At 43.1% G+C, this 20,415-nt stretch overlaps 1 protein-coding gene across 1 annotated transcript; it reads right to left on the minus strand.

Moving 5' to 3' along the window:
- Positions 1-1,196: 1,196 nt before the first annotated feature.
- On the minus strand, positions 1,197-20,415 carry eif4a3 (eukaryotic translation initiation factor 4A3). Its single transcript, XM_038804589.1, has 12 exons — positions 20,202-20,415; positions 16,959-17,031; positions 15,782-15,848; positions 14,870-14,932; positions 13,284-13,416; positions 12,242-12,322; positions 9,976-10,117; positions 6,715-6,853; positions 3,913-4,028; positions 3,723-3,830; positions 2,992-3,119; positions 1,197-1,535 (listed from the first exon to the last, which is right to left on the minus strand). Exons 1-12 carry the CDS (start codon positions 20,344-20,346, stop codon positions 1,519-1,521), a joined length of 1,212 nt encoding a protein of 403 aa, XP_038660517.1. The 5' UTR covers positions 20,347-20,415; the 3' UTR covers positions 1,197-1,518.

A 20,415-nucleotide genomic window follows, 5' to 3' on the forward strand; every position in this document is an offset into this window, starting at 1 on the left:
AGCTTAGAACACAGAATTATTTACCCGACTATCAAATGAAATTATACAACAATGAGGGAAGAATCACGATCTACTCATTATCTAATAACCAGCTTAGAGCCATTGGATCATCATAAATTGCTTCACTAATATCCTTTTCTGGAAATAATCTGGTCACCATTACCTGGTCTATGCCATATAGAACATAGAACGGTACAGCACAGAACAGGCCCTTCGGCCCTCAATGTTGTGCCGAGCCATGATCACCCTACTCAAACCCACGTATCCACTTATACCCGTAACCCAACAACCCCCCCCCCTTAACCTTACTTTACACTACGGGCAATTTAGCATGGCCAATCCACCTAACCCGCACATCTTTGGACTGTGGGAGGAAACCGGAGCACCCGGAGGAAACCCACGCACACAGGGGGAGGACGTGCAGACTCCACACAGACAGTGACCCAGCCGGGAATCGAACCTGGGACCCTGGAGCTGTGAAGCATTTATGCTAACCACCATGCTACCCTGCTGCCCCATATGTGACTCCAGGTCCCACAACAATGGGGTCTTAACTGATTGTCATCTAAGGTTGCTTGGCAAGCCACTGTGTTGCATCAAACAATCACAGCATTAGGGGGCATGGCAATCATGTTGGCTTTAAACATGTAGAGTGATGAGAAAGGACAAGATCAGGAATAGTACAAGGTAAGAGTTGTCAGTGAAGATTGTAGAAGCATCAAAGAAAGTAGCCAAGAAGATATTGAGTAGATAGAGAAAGAGAGGCAAAGTGTTGAAGCAAGAGAGGAACATGGGATTTCCAGGAAGAAGGGGAAGGCCTAAAATGGAGAGATGTGGTGGTGAGAGGGTGAGAGACTTAAAACACAGTGGAATTAAATGAGGAATGGGTGCCAAACAGGAGATGCAGAGTGGTAATCAACCAGCGCTGTGGCAACTCCAAATAAAATGGGAGAAACCTCAAGGATGTTGATCATATCAGTGACACCTAATGCAAGAATGAATAATATTCCTTTAAAATTCCCTTTTCCTCTATGACAAGCTAGAAATTAAGATGAAACTGCCCTCTCCTCTCATATGAACATCTTTAAAGTGACACTGCAACAATCAGTCATAGACCTTCCTAAATGGGAACTCGAGACTTGGTACCTCTACTTCTACAAACATTAAAAAAGAGCGGGATTATGGATCAACCAACATTAGAGAACATTAGTATCAAACTTTAATGAAGATGAATGGAATCCATACATGGAATTTCATTAAAATTGCCAATTTAAGTACCAATATTAAAATTCTATTATTTAATAACTGCAAACAAAAATGCCAGTAATCGCATGTGTATAAAACAAAGCAATAACATTGGTTTACAAAACCAGGTGCTACTCAAAATAAGATCCAAATTCTACAAACAGAAAGCTAGGATATGCATGTGCAGAGTCCTTATACAATGTGAAGTGTTTCATTTTCAACCGAAGAAACATAATCCACTGTCCACCCAGTTCCTCTGGTTGTTCAATTCCATTAAATAAGATCAGCAACTAGACAACAAAAAAAGGAAACAAATTTTAATATTTAAATTACGTTAAAAATCTACATAACCTAAATTGCATGTGCACAGAACATACAAGACAGCCTACTATACGTGCACTTAATTTGTTTCCAAAAATTATTTTAAGGAAAAATGAATGGAGGAAGCTGTGCCTTTATGACCTTCAATTAATCAACTAAATTAACCCCAAGGTTTGTGGAGTTACAGGACTATGAAACTACCATTTGTTTTCTGGATGGTAGAGTTTTACAATTGCTGTGATCATCTTGGTCATCTTTACTATCAGCGTCAGGGCTGTATGTTTACCAGTTTACAGCATTTGGTTAAATGGGAAAAACAGGAAGAAAATAAGAATTAAGGGAAGCAGATATGATCCATCACCCAAGGTTTTGTTCCCGAGCACTATACAGTAACACCTTCTGAAACTGAGCATACAGATTGGTGCAAATACTAAGCTGTGGTGGACTCCGGCATTTGATGCTGAGTTCTTGTGGAGAATGGTTGTTGGCACCAAGCAACACATGCTGGCATTATTAACCCGGTGTGAGATTTGCCATTTTTAGGAGAGCACAGGCACAAGTAACTTTCGAGAAGAGAAACAGACAGAATCACAGCAAACTGCATCATTCTAATTCCTTATAACATGGAATGTGGCTGGGAAAGAAGAGGATTCCAGTGTAAACACTGTGTGGATGTAGCGTGGTATTCACGCTAATGCGATTTTCCTGCTATAAGCAATGGTTGGTATAACAGGACAACACTATTATTGGATTCTATGATGTAACAAAAAGTTTTCCTCGGTGTAGTATTTATTTTTAGTTGTTTCCAGCACCACTCTGACCTGCAATCAATGCTTAGTAAACTATTGATCGTACACAATTTAGAGGAGGTTAGTACACAATGCATAGATAATTCTTCCAATCACGTGAACGTCAACAATGTACAAACTAGTGAGCAAGCACAACTCTTTCTGACTCCAATAAATTTAGTACTTAAAACGCTATAACCACCAACCTTATTGATGTTAAATTAATGCAAATTGTCAGCAAAATGACCATTTTAAGTGGAAGGGACTGTAGTTCAAGCTAATAGTTCTAGGTTTATTATTGACATCAGAGGACTCTAGGACAAGTGACACTGATGGGCAGATCATTTATACAGCAAAGTTCTGGACATGATAGCACATTCTCAGGCTTATCCTTCATTTCTGTTGAGGAACCTGCGAGGGGTGATATCGGTTGTTCGTTTGTTTGTACAAATGAGCTGATATAGCTTTGTATAGGTAACAATATGGAACGGTGATGTTTTTTGCCGTTTATATGTGGAATGTTACATAGTTGATTTTCAAATCTTTGTTACTGTTGACCGTTTAATAACCAAAATATTCTCAGCCACTTGTTGAAGAATACCCAGCCAGATCAGAGAACGCTGTAATTTGAGCTCACCATTCATTGGCATTTCATCAATCTGTGTGGAGTAGTACTGTTCAATATCTCGCAATATACGAATGTCATCATTCTTAACAAAGTTGATAGCCACACCTTTCCGGCCATATCTGCCTGATCGACCAATCCTGAAATTCAATACAAGAGTATGTCAACATCCAATACTGTTGCAGGATTTACAGGACTGGAAGGTGGACAGCAGATCCCAGAGTACTAACACAGCAACTGATCAACAGCACCCAATATAAAAACAATTCATCACATTACCCGTAACCAGTTACTAAAGACAATTTCTCCTAGATTAGAATTTACTAGTTGATTGTTTTGAAGATGTATCCCGAAACAAGGTAAAATATTCGCTAAGCCTCCTCTATATTCCAATTGCTTCTTCACGTATGAAATTTTCAAATTACACTTTTAATCTGATAGTTTGTCTCGCTCACATTGTTATAGTGCAGTTTATCTCATTCTCCCAATTACCATAAACTGTTTAATCCCCAGATGTTCCATACTACACAAGTGAACAGGGTGGCATAGGAGATACTTTGAATTTCACTGTCAGCAAGGTAGATAATAAAATAACATCTATTATTCCACTTAGGAACCAGACTGAAACTAAAGTACAAAAAGGGAGCACAAACCAAGAAAATTGGGTTGACAAGTTCTGTAGGCTCAAAAAAAGCACTCATTATTAAATTAAACTAGGTGTAAGAAAAACATGCCAAGATTACCTGTGGATATACAATTCTCTGTTATTTGGCAAATCATAGTTTATGATCAGCGAGACTTGAGGGACATCCAACCCTCTTGCCCAAACATCCGTAGAAATAAGCACTCGACTGTAAAGCAAATAGGGGAAGCAGTTATCTTTAGAACATCACCATCAGAAGCAGTCAGTGAAAGTTTTCAAACAGCACTCACCTTGCGCCGGAACGGAATTCCTTCATGATGGATTCCCTCTCCTTTTGAGGCATGTCACCATGCATTGATGACACCGTGAAATTAGCTTCTCGCATTTTCTCAGTGAGCCAATCCACCTGCAGTCAGGGAAAAACAATATTGGAAGCTATCGACTGATCCCTTTTGAGGACAGTAGTTATTTTGCACCATTCTTAATTTTTAAAAAAGAATTCTACTTCGTTCAGCATCTGAAATGAACAAAATTATATTAAATTAAATTTAGAACAGAATTTTTCATTCAGAGGCAGCGAAAGCACGTCCACAGGAACTCCAAAATTTGTTTTAAAACGTAAGAACTAGGAGCAGGAGTAGGTTATCCGGCCCCTCGAGCCTGCTCCGCCATTCAATGAGATCATGGCTGATCTTTTGTGGACTCGGCTCCACTTTCCGGCCCGAACACCATAACCCTTAATCCCTTTATTCTTCAAAAAACTATCTATCTTTACCTTAAAAACAGTTAATGAAGGAGCCTCAACTGCTTCACTGGGCAGGGAATTCCATAGATTCACAACCCTTTGTGTGAAGAAGTTCCTCCTACACTCAGTCCTAAATCTACTGCCCCTTATTTTGAGGCTATGTCCCCTAGTTCTGCTTTCACCCGCCAGTGGAAACAACCTGCCCACATCTATCCTATCTATTCCCTTCATAATTTTAAATGTTTCTATAAGATCCCCCCTCATCCTTCTAAATTCCGGGCAGCACGGTGGCGCAGTGGGTTAGCCCTGTTGCCTCACGGCGCCGAGGTCCCAGGTTCGAATCCCGGCTCTGGGTCACTGTCTGTGTGGAGTTTGCACATTCTCCCCGTGTTTGCGTGGGTTTCGCCCCCACAACCCAAAGATGTGCAGAGTAGGTGGATTGGCCACGCTAAAATTGCCCCTTAATTGGAAAATGAATTGGGTATTCTAAATTTAAAAAAAAAAGAAAAAAAAAAAAAAAAAAAATCCTTCTAAATTCCAACGAGTACAGTCCCAGTCTACTCAACCTCTCCTCATAATCCAACCCCTTCAGCTCTGGGATTAACCTAGTGAATCTCCTCTGCACACCCTCCAGTGCCAGTACGTCCTTTCTCAAGTAAGGAGACCAAAACTGAACACAATACTCCAGGTGTGGCCTCACTAACACCTTATACAATTGCAACATAACCTCCCTAGTCTTAAACTCCATCCCTCTAGCAATGAAGGACAAAATTCAATTTGCCTTCTTAATCACCTGTTGCACCTGTAAACCAACTTTCTGTGACTCACGCACTAGCACACCCAAGTCTCTCTGCACAGCGGCATGCTTTAATATTTTATCATTTAAATAATAATCCCGTTTGCTGTTATTCCTACCAAAGTGGATAACCTCACATTTGTCAACATTGTATTCCATCTGCCAGACCCTAGCCCATTCACTTAACCTATCCAAATCCCTCTGCAGACTTCCAGTATCCTCTGCACTTTTCGCTTTACCAGGTTTTGAGTGAAACCTGTCAGTAAAATTCAGAAGGAACCCACACTTAATTTGAGTCAACTATGCTATCTCTTTTTTTTGCACCCCATAATTCTCATCCTCTTGGTTGCAACGCACAATTTAAAAAATATTGCAAATTTCTTGATGATTTTCAATAAACTCATGTCTTACTTATTCCTTCCAATCCTTGTTTCCTTGTGACTTGTGTCTATAGAAGTGTATATGTGGCACACATACACGCACAAGCATTTTTTTTGAGCGACAGTGTTTCCAAGAGAGTTACAGTTTTGCATTATTCTTATACTATAAAAGCACTTTATGAACATATTCAAAACTAACTTACCTTTCTACAAACTTTTCATGCCCATTACTTGAAATAATAAATCTTATTCTTTTGTGCAAGTTAATTCCATCCAATCTTCAGAGAAGGTAGACAAATAACAGTGTCTCAAAACCGACAACCTTGGGATGGAGTCTCTGCTGGATTTTGTCTGTTTTCGGTTCAGGTAGTTCAGGTCAGGTCACGGGTTGCCCAGATCACGCAGAGTGTGGGAAAAGACAGACCCTCAAAGCCAATAACCAGTCGGCGGCTGGCCACTGCAGCTCCGAGCCCAACAATCTGGTTAGTTATTTTACTCATCTAATAATAATAAAAAATTCATCCAGGCACCTTAAAAAATTGTCCGGTTTTCAGAGACTGCCAATTTTTGCATAGCTGGATTTGAGACACAGTATCGCTACCTACATACACATCACCAGCCTGGAGTCAATACCCCACCAGCTCACTGTCAATACCAACTAATGTAGAAATTGCAGTTAATTTTTCCTCCCCAAAGCAGACAAATTTATCATAAAAGCTAGCCGCCTTAATCACTGGTCTAGAGGGCAGTATGGTGGCGCAGTGGTTAGCACTTCTGCCTCCTGGCACTGAGGGCCCAGTTTTGATCCCGGCCCTGGGTCACTGTGTGAAGTTTGCAAATTCTTCCCGTGTTTGCGTGGGTTTCGCCCACGCAACCCAAATATGAGCAGGGTAGGTGGACTGACCACAATAAATTGCCCCTTAATTGGAAAAAATGAACTCATTTTTTCCAATTAAGGGGCAATTTTGAGTGAGGCACCATGAGGCAGCAGTGCTAACCACTGCGCCAGAGTGTTGCCCAAAATCTGTACATTTATGATGTACTTCAGAATGCTTGTTGGTTTTCCTTATAAAACAAAAAGATTTGATTGTCAACTCAAGCTACAAAAAATGTAATGCAATGCCTGTTCTACACGTTTAGAAAATGGGTGGATAAAGAATGTTTTCTGTACCTTCCGTTTTGTATTGCAGAAAATAACAGCTTGAGTAATGGTCAGCGTGTCATACAAATCACACAATGTGTCGAACTTCCACTCCTCCCTTTCAACTGCTACAAAGAACTGTTTGATTCCTTCCAAGGTCAACTCATCACTGTAAACACAATACCATCAACTATTATTTTTTTAAAAACATGCGTGAACATCAACGTGAAGCGGCAGAATTGTGCTTTTGAACCTCTACTGGCTACAGTTGCATGTTTGGCTCTCTGGCTGATTTGTTTTCTAGCTCCCAATGTAAAACCTTGTTCCAGCAGGGAATTAATTCCTCCTTCAGTTAATTGTATACAGTCAAACATATAAAACCGTACTTTTATGCCAGCCTGTATGACTTCCACTTGAACACATACTAAGAAGGCACATGGAAGACAAATGGGAACTAGATCTGTCAAAACATTCAAATGGAACCTGCTTTTTAGATCTTCCAATTGTGCTGCAGTTTAACTGCACAGGTGACAGCCATTTATCTTCTGTAGAAAAAGGATAAAGACCCAGTATAGTGTGGGTCATACAGGCCAATATCATTATTCAATGTGGATGACAAGATTCTGGTAAAGGTTGGAGGAGTGCCTCCCGAAGGTGATTGAGGAAGAGCAGACAGTGTTCGTGAAGGGCAGACAGTTATCGTATAACGTGTGGCGTCTGTTGAATGGGGTGCTTTCTCAAGGAGAAGGGAAAAGAGTTGGAGGTAGCACTGGATGAAGAGAAGGTGTTTGATCGTGTAGAGTGGAGCTATTTGTTTCTGGTATTGGGAGAGGTTTGGGATTGGGCCCAAGTTTATGGCTTGGGTGAAACTGTTGTACAAGGACCCGATGGCAAGTGTGCATACAAACGAGATACATTCAGGGTACTTTCCTCTGCACAGGGGAACGAGGCAGGGGTGCCTCACGTACCCCCTTCAGTTTGCGCTGGCAATAAAGCCCTTGGCCATTGCGCTGAGGTGCTCAGAAAAATGGAGAGGGGGTGGAGCATAGGGTGTCCCTGTATGCCAATGATCTCCAATTTGGGCTAGTTAGTGAGGGATATAATGGGACTGCTTAGGAGATTTGGGGCTTTCTCAGTATAAATGTGAAATTTGGGAAAAGCGAGTGTTTTGTGGTAACTTCTCCGGGTGGCAACAACCCACTTTAGGTGTCTGGGAGCGCAGATGGGGCTTGGGACTGGGCTCAGCTCCGCAAGTTGACCGTTACGAGTTTGGTGGGCAGGGTTTAGGGGGATTTGCTGAGGTGGGATAGCCTTCCCCTATCGTTGGCAGGCTGGGTGCAGGCGGTCAAGATGAACATTTTGCTGCGGTTTTTAATCTTGTTCTAGTGCCTGTCGGTCTTTTTGCAGAAAACACTTTTTATGGAGTGGAGAGGCTGATTGTGTGAGCGGATAAGGTAGCAAGGATTAGGAGGTCGGTGCTCCAGAGAGGGCGTTTGTTTGTGGGGCTTGGCCCTTCAAACATTTTATTCTATTACTGGGCAGTGAACGCTGAGAAGGTGCGGGGCTGGAGTAAGGAGACAGAGGCTTTGCGGGTGAAGACGGGGGCAGGTTTTTGTAAGGGGTCAGGGTTGCGGGTGTTGGTAACAATGTCGCATAGTTTGCCCCAGGGAGGTATTCAGGGAGTCTGGTAGTAGCGACCATGCTGAAAATATGGAGGCAGTTTCGGCAACACTTCAAGTTGGGGTCAGGGTTGAAGTTGATGCCAATTCGAGGGAACCATGGGTTTAAGCCTGGGAGGATGGATGCAAGCTTTGGGGATAGGAGGAGTGAGGGGTAGTGGATATAAAGGATCTGTTCCTAGAAGGATGGTTTCAGAGTCTGGAGGAGTTGTGTGTGAAGTTTGGAGTGCTGTGGCGGGAGAGTTTCAGGTACATGCAGGGGCAGCATTTTGTGAAAAAGGTCTGCCGACCTTTCCGGTGGCACCACCCTCCTCGTTGCTGGAGGGAGTATTGGTCGGTGATGTGGTGGGGGGGGGGGGGGGGGGGGGGGTCATCTCGGCAATTTATGGGAGGATTTTGGAGGAGGATGTAGTCTCTGGAGGGGACTAAGGCCAAGTGAGTAGAGGATTTGGGGATGGCGCTGGAGGAGGGGTTGTGGTGTGAGGTGCTACAGAGGGTGAATGCCTCAACCTCGTGCAAGAGGCTGGGGTTGATACAGCTAAAGGTTGTGCACAGAGCTCACTTTTGGCTGGGGTTTGTCTGTATTGCAACTTGGGGAGCTGGTTGCCGTCAACTGCTAGGGGGGAGAAGGTGGTCTGGGATTTTGTTTTTTGTGTTGGTTTTATTTTGTAAATGTGTTTTATACATGTTTAATTGTTAAAACTTTAAAATTTGAATTAAAATATTTTTCAATAAAATAAATTTGCACCGCACAGGCGGGGAGTGCAACTGAGCTGCAGGTTCACAGTTCGATTGTGAATCGGCTCAGGACCAGGAGAATTTCAGGGTCGTGATGACCATCTGTGACCCGAGACAACACAATAGTCTTTGATTTTTAGCCAAGGTATGATTTCTGAAATCTGAAAAATGAATATTGCAAGACAATATTCCAGATAAGACAAAAAATAAAGTTGAATGCAAATAAAATACTGAGTGAAAGTTGAAGTTAAAAATGACAAGCACGTTATAACATAAATGATGGCCATGGCTCTGTTGGTTGTACTCTCACACCCAATTCAAAAGGTTCTAGGTTTGAATCCCACTCCGGGGCTCAAGCACGAAAATGGCTGAGCGCACTGCAATGTAGTGCTGAAGGATTATGACGCTGTTGAGAGGTGCTATCACCTGGTGCAGCATAGGGGCCGGCAAGGTGTCGGGCTGTAAAAGGGGGCGGGAGGCAGCTGAGAAGAGACCAGTGGAGAAGGAGCAGGGGGACACTAAATATGCAGGCAACCTTCTGGTCTTACATATTTACTTTCTAATGAAACATGATGCTCACATAAAGCTGACATCAATGGTCTTGCCTACCCTGTTGGTTAGAGAATGCAACATGGATGCAATGTACAGAATTATTTTTTTCCAATTTCCAAAACTTAAACTAATGGGGATAGAGTCATTTCTGGGTAGGCCTAATTTATACAGCTCATAATAAATTACTGTGGCAATACAAAGTGCAGTTTCTGTAATTCCAATAAATGAAGAACTTCACATTGCAATGGCTTGTACTGAAATCACCCAATGAGATTGCAAAATAACTTGAAATGGCACCGTTACTAATGCAGAAACAACATACCGTTTCACAAGGATTCGGATCGGGTCAGTCATGAACTTGTTGGTCATTTCCAGGATTTCATGAGGCAGCGTAGCACTGATCAGAATTACCTGTGTGGCTGGAGGCAAATATCTGTACACATCATAGATCTGCTCCTTGAAACCTGCAGTCAGAACACAAAGTTTAATGATACTGCCAGACAGAACATACAAACACCTCAGACTGGTTTTCATGTAATATTTCAAATTAATTCACCTTTAATAAAATCCCTACAGTGGCCATTCGGCCCACAGAATCTACATCAACCCTCCAAAAGAGCACCCATGCCAAAGGACACTCCCCTGCTCTATCCCTGTAACCATGCATAATCTTTGCACCCTACCTAGACCCACTCCCCTGCCCCACCCCATAACCCCACATAACCCATAACTCCACATAACCGTTGGACACTAAGGGGCAATTTAGCATGCCACTCCACTAATCTGCACATTTTTGGACTGTGGAGGGCAGCACGGTGGTGCAGTGGGTTAGCCCTGTTGCCTCACAGCGCCGAGGTCCCAGGTTCGATCCCGGCTCTGGGTCACTGTCCGTGTGGAGTTTGCACATTCTCCCCGTGTTTGTGTGGGTTTCGCCCCCACAACCCAAAAAGATGTGCAGGGTAGGTGGATTGGCCACACTAAATTGCCCGTTAATTGGAAAAAATGAATTGGGCACTCTAAAATTTTTTTTAAAAAAATCTTTGGACTGTGGGAGGAATCTGGAGCACCCGGAGGAAACGGGGAGAACGTGCAAACTCCGCAGTCATCAAGGTTGGAATCAAACCTGGGTCCCTGGCGCTGGGAGGCAGCAGTGCTAACCACTGTGCCAGCATGCCACACATGATTCCACACAGAATAAAATTCAGGATTAAAGATAAAATAGGCTCCCCCACCAGCCTCCACTATAAGCATTTTTAAATATTCACTTAAAACTAACACTTTGGGCGAGATTCTCCGCTCCCACGCCGGGTGGGAGAATCGCGGGAGGGCCGCTCTGGCACCCCCCGCGATCTCCCCCCCCAAAAAATTGCGTGTCACGTTTTGGTTTTGGGACACGCCGCTCGGAGAATCGCGGGTCGCTGTTTTTCATGGCAGCCCGCCGTTCCCGACCGGTTCACGCCAGCGGCAACCACACCTGGTCGCTGCCGGCGTGAACATGGCACCATTACCTGGTTTGTGGCTTGTGGGGGGCGGAGAGGGGAGTGAGCACCACGACTGTGCTCGGGAGGGGACTGGCCCGCGATCGGTGCCCACCGATCGTCAGGCCGGCATCTCAAAGGGACGCACTCTTTCCCTCCACCGCCCCGCAAGGTCAAGCCGCCACGTCTTGCGGGGCAGCGAAGGGGAAGACGGCAACTGTGCATGCGTGGCTGACGTCATTAGGCGCGCCGGCCGCGTCATTCTCGGCGCGCCGGGCCTTGACGCCAGCGACAAGGCCCGGCGGCCGAGATTTACGGCACGGCCCTCCTAGCCCCCCCGGGGTGGGAGAATAGGGGGCCAGGAGCGGCCTCTGACGCTGTCGTGAACCTCTCCGGGTTTCATGACGGCGTCGGGCCTTGCGGAGAATTCCGCCCTTTGTGTGTCTACACCAAAAACTATTCGCAACTATTGGGATTGGGGAGGATAACAAGTTATTGAAAGGAAATGAACATAGGAACAGGAATAGACCATTCAGCCCCTCAAACCAATTGCATAATGCAATTAGGTTGTGGTTGATCTACATCGTGATCACATTTAAACCACCTTTGGCCATATCCCTGGTACCAGTATTCCTTGTAAGCTGCATAGTCACCCAAAAGGTATTGCTGCGGCACTCAAATTGAGATACTGCATCTATGTTAAAGTGTTTAAAGGTACTGAGCTTAAGTATGGTGCTCTTTTCAAGGTCCGGTGCAGACCCGATGGACCAAATGGCCTCCTTCTGTACTGTAGGGATTCTATGATTCTATGAACATTAAGAGGCAACATACAACAAAACGTTAACAGGAACTCTGCACGATGCCCAAATCCCCCTAAAAAGTCAGTCACACTCAATCTTGAAACTTTCAACTGAGCCAACCTCAACAGCTGGGGGAGCTTCCAGATCTCCACCATATGTTGAAGAGGTGCATCCTGATCTTGCTCCTTAATTCCTGCACCAGAGGAAATACTTTATCTTCCTCAACTACTGACTCCCTTTATATTTTTCAACATCTTATATTAGATCATCCTTCAGTAAACTGCCCCAAGAATTTAAGGATCCTTTGTACCTTTGTTCAGCATCTCATCTGCTTCATCAAGAACCAACATTTTGATGGCACGTGTCCTCAGGCTCCGTCTTCGGATCATATCTGTTAAAACAGAAGCCGTGGTCAGGATCACCTTCCATGTGTTCACTGGCCTGCCAATATATGGCTGACAGCTCACCAATTAAAGTATAGAGTACGTGCTCTAACTGCAGGGCCCGACTCCTTCAAATCAACTGATACACCACAAGCTACATTAAAATATTTCATTCCACCCAGATTTTGGTAGCTATTTAATTATTAAAAATACTTGAGGGCAGTTGATGACAATGGACCATAATTTTCTTGGTGCTTGTAATCAGCATCAGACTGTCACTCTGTGCCCAGGTACCTTCGTAGACTTTCTTCTGCGTCTCTTTCCTCGACCTTTTGACTCAGGCCAAGTAAGATTCCAGCATGTTCTTGAGGCCCAGAAATCCAGTTCTGTCAAAGTGATAGAGGACACGCTCCCTTTTTAAAAAAAAAACAGCACTAACTGCTGTAAAACAGACAAGTTAAAGATCTCATTGAAATGGACATACGAGGGAGAATGCAAGGGTCTGAGGTGGGTGATTTGAATCCGGCTTCCAAATGGGTTTTTTGGGGGGGGGGGGGGGGGGGGGTGTTATTGACCTCATTAATACTGTGCTGTAGTCTGCCCCCGTTAGTAGCTACAAGGGCACAACAATTTGGATACAAATGTGATGAGTTGCATAGTGTAACTCTACCTCTAAAGCTCTATGATACCAATTACTAAAGAATGAACAACTGTGACAAAATGAATGCGTCCCTTTACATCAAGCACACTGTAGGTTTCTGAAGTTTTCTGAATGTGTTGTTTGTTTACGATTATCTATTTTATTAGACCGCCTTGATTAACAGCAAGTGGATGAACTGCACTGAAGCACGGAAGTTTTGAACTAACTGACAACAATGGAAACATAAATACTGAAAAAGTAACTTACCCAAGAGAAATTGAACATTTAATATATTTTTTTAAAAATGAAGGACAGAACAGATTGCTTACCAAATACACGTCCTGGAGTACCAGCAACTACATGCTGTCCATAGTCTAATTTCCGAATGTCTTCTCCAACATTTGTACCTCCAATACACGCATGGCACTGTACATTCATATAGTCACCAAGAGCAAGGAGTACCTGATGAATGGACCCAAGACACGATAAAATAGTACCAAACAACACACAGCAGCCTATTGCTAGGAACTCAGCATGTAGAGAATCAGGAGGGGCTAGTAGATCCTACAGGCCATATACCCATCGACAGCCACTAAACATTTTCAGATTCCTCTTATTTAAGTTTTCAGTAGATTTTGCTGTGATAAAGATTACAATACGATCGATGTGAAGCAAGTGAGCCTATGACTCAATTTAAGAGAGATGCTAAACACCTTTCCCCATAACCTGCTCAACATTAATCTCTCCGACATCATCACCGTGCTGTGTATAAAATGGTTATCATGCTTCCATCAAACAATGGCTACATTTAAATTAAATTAATTGGCCCTGGAGCACTTTGGGACATCTTGAGATAATAAATTAGTTTGATGCAAATGGTTTATACAATATGTTAAAAATACAATTAATTTAGACCTATGCTTACCACTTGTCTGATGTCCAGTTAAAACTTAGACACTGATTGCCCAATTCAGACCCAGATAAATTATAAATAAACAAATACCCTATTGCATTTTAATTTTAAAGGCCTCCCTCAACTCTAGTGGATGGTAGGATTCGGTTCATGTATGGTGCCACAGCAAAGCCCACCAGTTTTCAACGAGTGTCCATGTGAGCACGTTCTAGAAAGGGCCATGGGATAGAAACAGAAGAGATTTATTCTTGCAGCATTAACCTGGGGCACTGATGCCAATTGTAATATGCTATTTCTGCCCAGGCTGGAATCAGCTAACTCAGCATGACCATGGATCTACCAAGTTACACAATGCATTCTGTCAGTACACCATTAGGCAAGTTGTAACTTAGTAGAAGGGCGAAATAGAAATCAGGGACATATCCTTGAATTAGTATCACACAATAACTAGTCTTGCTTTACTGCAGTCTTGCTTTTATATCAGGAAGGATATAACTGATTGAAAGCAGATATACCGTAACATCTGTGGGAAAACAACTAGAGGCATTGAATTACACTGATGGAAGAGATTAAATTCAATTTCTTAGATCTGAAATTCTGTTGTAAAAAAAAAAACATTTGGGGTCAAATCTTATGATTCAAGTTACAATTAGGGACACCGGTTCATAATAACTGAATAAATCAAACAGCAATTTTTAAAAGAACGGTGATTGCAGGATATTTACCAATGTATTTACCAATAGATTCTGTGAAAGTGGCAAACTAGTAACATTGAAAATGACATTTCAGCTGGGGAACTGTGTGTGTAAGCCATGTTGGCTGGGTATGGTTGTTGGTTGGGGGGGTTAGTTACTGAGTTATGTTTATATTTGTCATTGCTGTTATAAAATCATAAATGCCTTAATAAAATGTTTTTTTCTTATCTTTCAGTGGTGTATTAAATGGCATCATTCATCCAGTTTCAGTACTGGAAGACAGACTCGTAACAAGTTTATTTCTTACCTTCTGTATCTGCCCTGCGAGCTCCCGAGTTGGTGCCAATATTAAAGCCTGGGTTTCACGGACCTAAATTTTAAAAATGTATTAAAAGGGAAATAAACTACATTTAAAGATGTGCAAGTTGGGGCAGCATGTGGCACAATGGTTAGCATTTCTGCCTACGGCGCTGAGGACCCGGGTTCGAATCCCGGCCCTGGGTCACTGTCCGTGTGGAGTTTGCACATTCCACCGTGTCTGTATGGGTTTCACCCCCACAATCCAAAGATGTGCAGGTTAGGTGGATTGGCCATGCTAAATTGTCCCTTAATTGGAAAAAAATAATTGGGTACGCTAAATTTATTTTGAAAAAAGATGTGCAAGTTAAGTGGATTGGCCATGCTAAATTGTCCCTTAGTGTCCATGGATGTGCAGGTTAGATTCCAGAGATGGGGACCTGACTGGACTGAGGTCAAGTACTCTTTCAGAGGGTCGTTGCACACTCAATGGACCGAACGGTCTCCTTCTGCACTGAAGGGATTCTATTGTGAACTGTCAACTGGACATTTCATTAATTCAGAACTAATAGGCGGCATGGTGGTGCAGTAGTTAACACTGCTGCCTCACAGAGCTCAGGACCCGGATTCGATCCCAGCCCCAGGTCACTGTCCGTGTGCAGCTTGCACATTCTCCTCGTGCTGGCATGGGTGTCACTCCCACAAACCAAAGATGTGCAGAGTAGGTGAATTGGCCAGGCTAAACTGTCCGTTAATGGGGAAAAAATAGAATTGGGTGTTCTAAATTTATAAAAAGAATTCAGAACTGATGCATGCCCTCTTCAACATCAAGACAACTTGCTGCTTTATTTGTTTGTTTATAGAGTCCTAAATACAATCAATTTACTGGGGACAAGTCATATGCATTGTTAATAAGTTTTACCTGAATGTCCAGGCATTGTAGTACCGACACACAGAAAGTTGCTGTCTTTCCTGTACCAGATTGGGATCTAGAAAATAATAATTAGTATGAAATAGCAGTAGTACGGTTTACACAGCAAAATACCTCTGCCATCCATTAAGATCAACAAGGCAATTCTGGAAATGTGGACATTTTCCATATCTTGGGAGTCTACTCCCGGTGAAAGCAAGTATAGACAATGAAAATTCAGAATTGCCTCCAACATGCCAGCTCAGTTTTCCGCTGATTCAGGAAAAGATTATTTGAGGACCAAGATCTCAAACCCAAGACTAAGGTCATGGTTTACGGAGTTCCTATACTCCATATGCTTTGGAGACTTGGGCAAACTGCAGCAGGCACCTCAAGAACTGGAGAAGTACAATCAGTGGCGGTGCCTTAGCAAGGTCTAGTGGCAAGAAAGACGATTCAACAGCTTCTCTCTCCCAAGTCTAGCAAGGTGCTAATCACTCAAAACCAACTCAAGACATACTGTTCATATGTCTGATACCCGACACCTGAGCAGGAAGCTCCCAGCAGGACAATAGGAACATTTTAGGGATATCCTTAAAACATCCCTGAAGAGGACAAACATCTCTCCCGCCAGTTGAACATCTCTGGTTTGGAACTGACCAAAATGGAAAAGGTTCATTTGCAAAGGCACGGAACACACAGAGACAATTAAAAAAATTTTTTTTTTTTTTTTTTAAAGAGTACCCAATTATATATATTTTCCAATTAAGAGGCAATTTAGTGTGGCCAATCCACCTAACCTGCACATCTTTGAGTTGTGGAGGCGAAACCCACGCAGACACGGGGAGAATGTGCAAACTCCACACGGACAGTGACCAGAGCCGGGATCGAACATGGGACCTCGGCGCCGCACTCCCAGTGCTATGCACTGCGCCACATGCCGCCCGCACATTGAGAGACATTGTTGGGAGCATGCAGAGGCCAAAATAAAGTGGAGAGAGCGCCAACAACTCATCCACCCAACTCTACAAGCACCACCTGCCACAAGTGGCAGTCTGCAGATGGAGCAGTGAAATTATCAGCCATCTCAGAACCCAAAGAACCAGAGTGGAGCCATGATTCCGAGGGACTGCCTACGGCAACAATAATTTACAACAACATACTTGGTCAGAATCAAAATTAAACTTACTGAGCAATGACATCTCTCCCTTTGATTATTTGTTTGATGGCTCTTTGTTGAATAGCTGATGGTTTTTCAAAGCCTACAAAAAGTAAAACACGTATTAGCTCCATCGTGTTCTACTTTCAACCATATGATTTTATTAATATGAAGTAAGAAAGCATTCCTTGACACAAGCTAGAGCAAAAAGTATCCCATCCAACTGCTTACTTTACACCTTCATTGTGTACAGCACTATTAATGGCAAATGCTAATGTAATCCAATATTTATACTGGTCGCTATGGAATCACTTTTTAAAGTCACCATTTATGGCTGCTTTATGACTTTTTGAATATCTCCAAAGAATACATCAGGCTCAAGAAGTTCAAGTATTAGGTTTTGGATCCAGCATTTGCAAAGAACAGTGCATGAACTGCTCTGTTTCCCCCCTTAGCTCGTTTTCAATTAAAAAATTACATTCTTCTAACACCAGCTCTTTGTCTTCTTTGAGTAGCTAATACATTCCTTGGAAGGTCAATTTTTAGGGTACCCTGAACAGAATTTTGAAAATCACTTTAAAACATTGTAATAGATTTGCAGTCAAAGAAGAAACACAAAGTATTTATAGTGCAGTTGACTGCATGTCTCACAGTCAATACTGACTGATTGAATCCCAGTCCCATTGTGCCTGTAACCCTAAACCCTGCTATAATTGTGCTAATCTTGTTCATATAGATTAATGGCAATTCTCTATGTAAACCATTTTCAATCAAATATTACACAGGAGCTTTTTTTATTCTCAGAGTAAAGACAGTCAGAAGAATACATGTTTCATTATTGATGGGATGGGGCACTGGAGAGAGATAAGACAGAGTTAAGAACTCCAACAATTTCTACAGGCATACATCTGAATAAAAACATACAAAAGGATTAACTGGAAGTGGGCCTGGTTATCCTGCTGAGAACTCAAGTCAAAGAGATAAAGTACAAGAATACCTGACAGATACATTCATTATAATAAACGACATAGTGGGAACTATAGTAGGACGATGCCTCAACTCTTCTTATAATACCATTACATAAACGGTACCTACATGCATAAATGCAGTTTGAGGGGTCTCCTACTAACCTGTCGGTTGCATCGCCAAAAGGTAATTTTTTCCTAAGCCATTGATACCTGAATTGTTTACACACATACACTTTAGTGACAACTGCTTAATTTAAATTTGCAATTAAAAACACAATGCCTTTTATTGCAGAAAAGGGACTGCTTGAGAACTGACGGTGTAATAAGTTAATTTATTCTCAGTTTGCAAATGAGTTCTTCCCATTGCAGCTCTATGACAATAAGCAGGAATTATTCAACAGAGACAGATAAACACTGCGGAAAGGAAAAGCTGGATGGAGACAGGCTGGAGAGGAACAAAACAGGATCTGAGAAAAGTGAGTCACTTTTTGCTGGCACATTTGAAGATGCAGGGTGCCGTAATGTTCAGTCCTCAGACCTCAACGGTTTACAATTTATATAAATTATCTGCAAGCAGGGACAGAGAGTAACATAGCAAAATTTGCAGAGGATACTTAAATAGGTGGGAAAGCAGGCACTGAAGAGGAGATAAAGATTTTAGACGGATATAGATAGGTTAGGAGATTGGGCTAAAATATGGCAGAAGGAGTTTAATGTAGATAAGTGTGAGGTTCTCCATTTTGGCCGAAAAAAATAGAATGGCAGATTATCTAACTGGAAAGCAGATTCAAGATGTGTCTCGGCAGAGGGATCTGGGTGTCTTTGTTCATGAATTGCATGCAGAAAGTCAGTATGCAGGTACAGCATGCAATTAAAAAGGCAAATGGAATGCGAAAGATGTGGTTGTTAGGTGAATTGGACATTCGGAATTCTCCCAGTGTACCCGAACAGGCGCTGGAGTCTGGCGACTAGAGGATTTTCCGCAGTATCTTCATTGCAGTGTTAATTAAGCCTTGTGACAACAATAAAGATTTATTATTATTGCAAAAGGACCGGAGTATAAAAGTAGAAAGGTGTTGCAATTGTATACGGTGTTGTTGAGACCACATCTGGGGTATTGTGTCCAGTTTTGGTCTCCTTATTTGAGGAAGGACCTGGTGGCATTGAAGGCAGTTCAGAGGAGGTTTACCAGATTGATTCCAGGGATGAAAGGGTTGATGTAGGAGGAGACATTAAACAGTTTGGGCAACATGGTAGCACAGTGGTTTGCATTGTTATGTCACAGCGCCAGGGTCCCAATAACCTTCTCGGTTTGGGTCAGTCTGTGTGGAGTTTGCACGTTCTCCCTGTGTCTGTGTGGGTTTCCTCCGGTGCTCCAGTTTCTTCCCACAAGTCCTGAAAGACGAGCTGGTAGATAATTTGGACATTCTGAATTCTCCCTGTGTACCTGAACAGGCACTGGAATGTGGTGACTAGGGGCTCTTCATAGTAACTTCATTACGACGGAGTGGGATAGCTTGATCTTGGTTTCGGGCAATGCTCGGCACAACATCAAGGACCGAAGGGCCTGTTCTGTGCTGTACTGTTCTATGTTCTATTACAGTGTTAATGTAAGCCTACTTGTGACAATAAAGATTATTATACTCGCTGGAGTTTAGAAGGACAAGAGGGTATCTGATTGAGGTATATAAAACAGAGCCGTACGGTAGCACAGTGGATAGCAATGTTGCTTCCCAACACAAGTTTGATTCCTTGGGTTACTGTCCGTGCGGAGTCTGTATGTTCACCCCATCTCTGCGTGGGTTTCCTCCTGGAGCTCTGGTTTCCTACCACAAGTCCTGAAAGTCATGCTTGTTAGGTGAATTGGACATACTGAATTCTTCATCAATGTAGTCGAATAGGCACCGTAGTGTGGTGGGGAGGGAATTTTCAATCAATTCCAATGATGAAATCGTTTTTTAGAGTGTTGTTGATTGAAATAAATACGGGAACAACACAGGGGAGGGCTCTCAAATAGTGGCATGTTTTTTAAAATGTTCACCTCGGTCTGACATCACATCTGAAAGATGTGACAATGTTGCACTCTGTCAATACTGCACTGGAGCAAACTAGATTGTGTGTTTTTGTTTCGCGAGTGGGGCTTGGACCCCAGAATGTTACCACCAGGTACAAGCCGCAGGCCCTGGGCCCCGAATTGAAGCCCTGCCTTCATTCAGCTCGTCTCTGACTGCCACCGCCCGCTAGATCCGAGGGGACACTGCCAGGCTCCTCGCCTCGCTAGGCCGCGCCGCCCTCACTCACTCACCGTACGCGTAGATCCCCCGCAGTAAGTCTTCCCGCAAGCCCATGGTGTCGAAGGTAGGGGTGACATCCACTTCTTCGCTGGTCTCGAACTCCACCTTGGAGATATCCTCCTCCTTCAGGAGGCGCTTCCTCCCCGAGCTCGCCATGATGGGCTCTCCAGACACACGCACGCGAAACTCCGTCACCGCGCACGCGCCAACCCCTGCGAACTCCGC

Source organism: Scyliorhinus canicula, chromosome 1 (assembly GCF_902713615.1).
Source record: "Scyliorhinus canicula chromosome 1, sScyCan1.1, whole genome shotgun sequence".
Lineage (NCBI taxonomy): Eukaryota > Metazoa > Chordata > Chondrichthyes > Carcharhiniformes > Scyliorhinidae > Scyliorhinus > Scyliorhinus canicula.

Coding starts and splice junctions, on each gene's coding strand:
- eif4a3 (XM_038804589.1), bottom strand. CDS start 20,346: ATGGCGAGCTCGGGGAGGAAGCGCCTCCTGAAGGAGGAGGATATCTCC. Junction 14,933..15,781: donor TACAATGCCTGGACATTCAG/GTAAAACTTATT, acceptor TTTAAAATTTAG/GTCCGTGAAACCCAGGCTTT. Junction 6,854..9,975: donor ATCCGAATCCTTGTGAAACG/GTATGTTGTTTC, acceptor TTGTGTTTACAG/TGATGAGTTGACCTTGGAAG.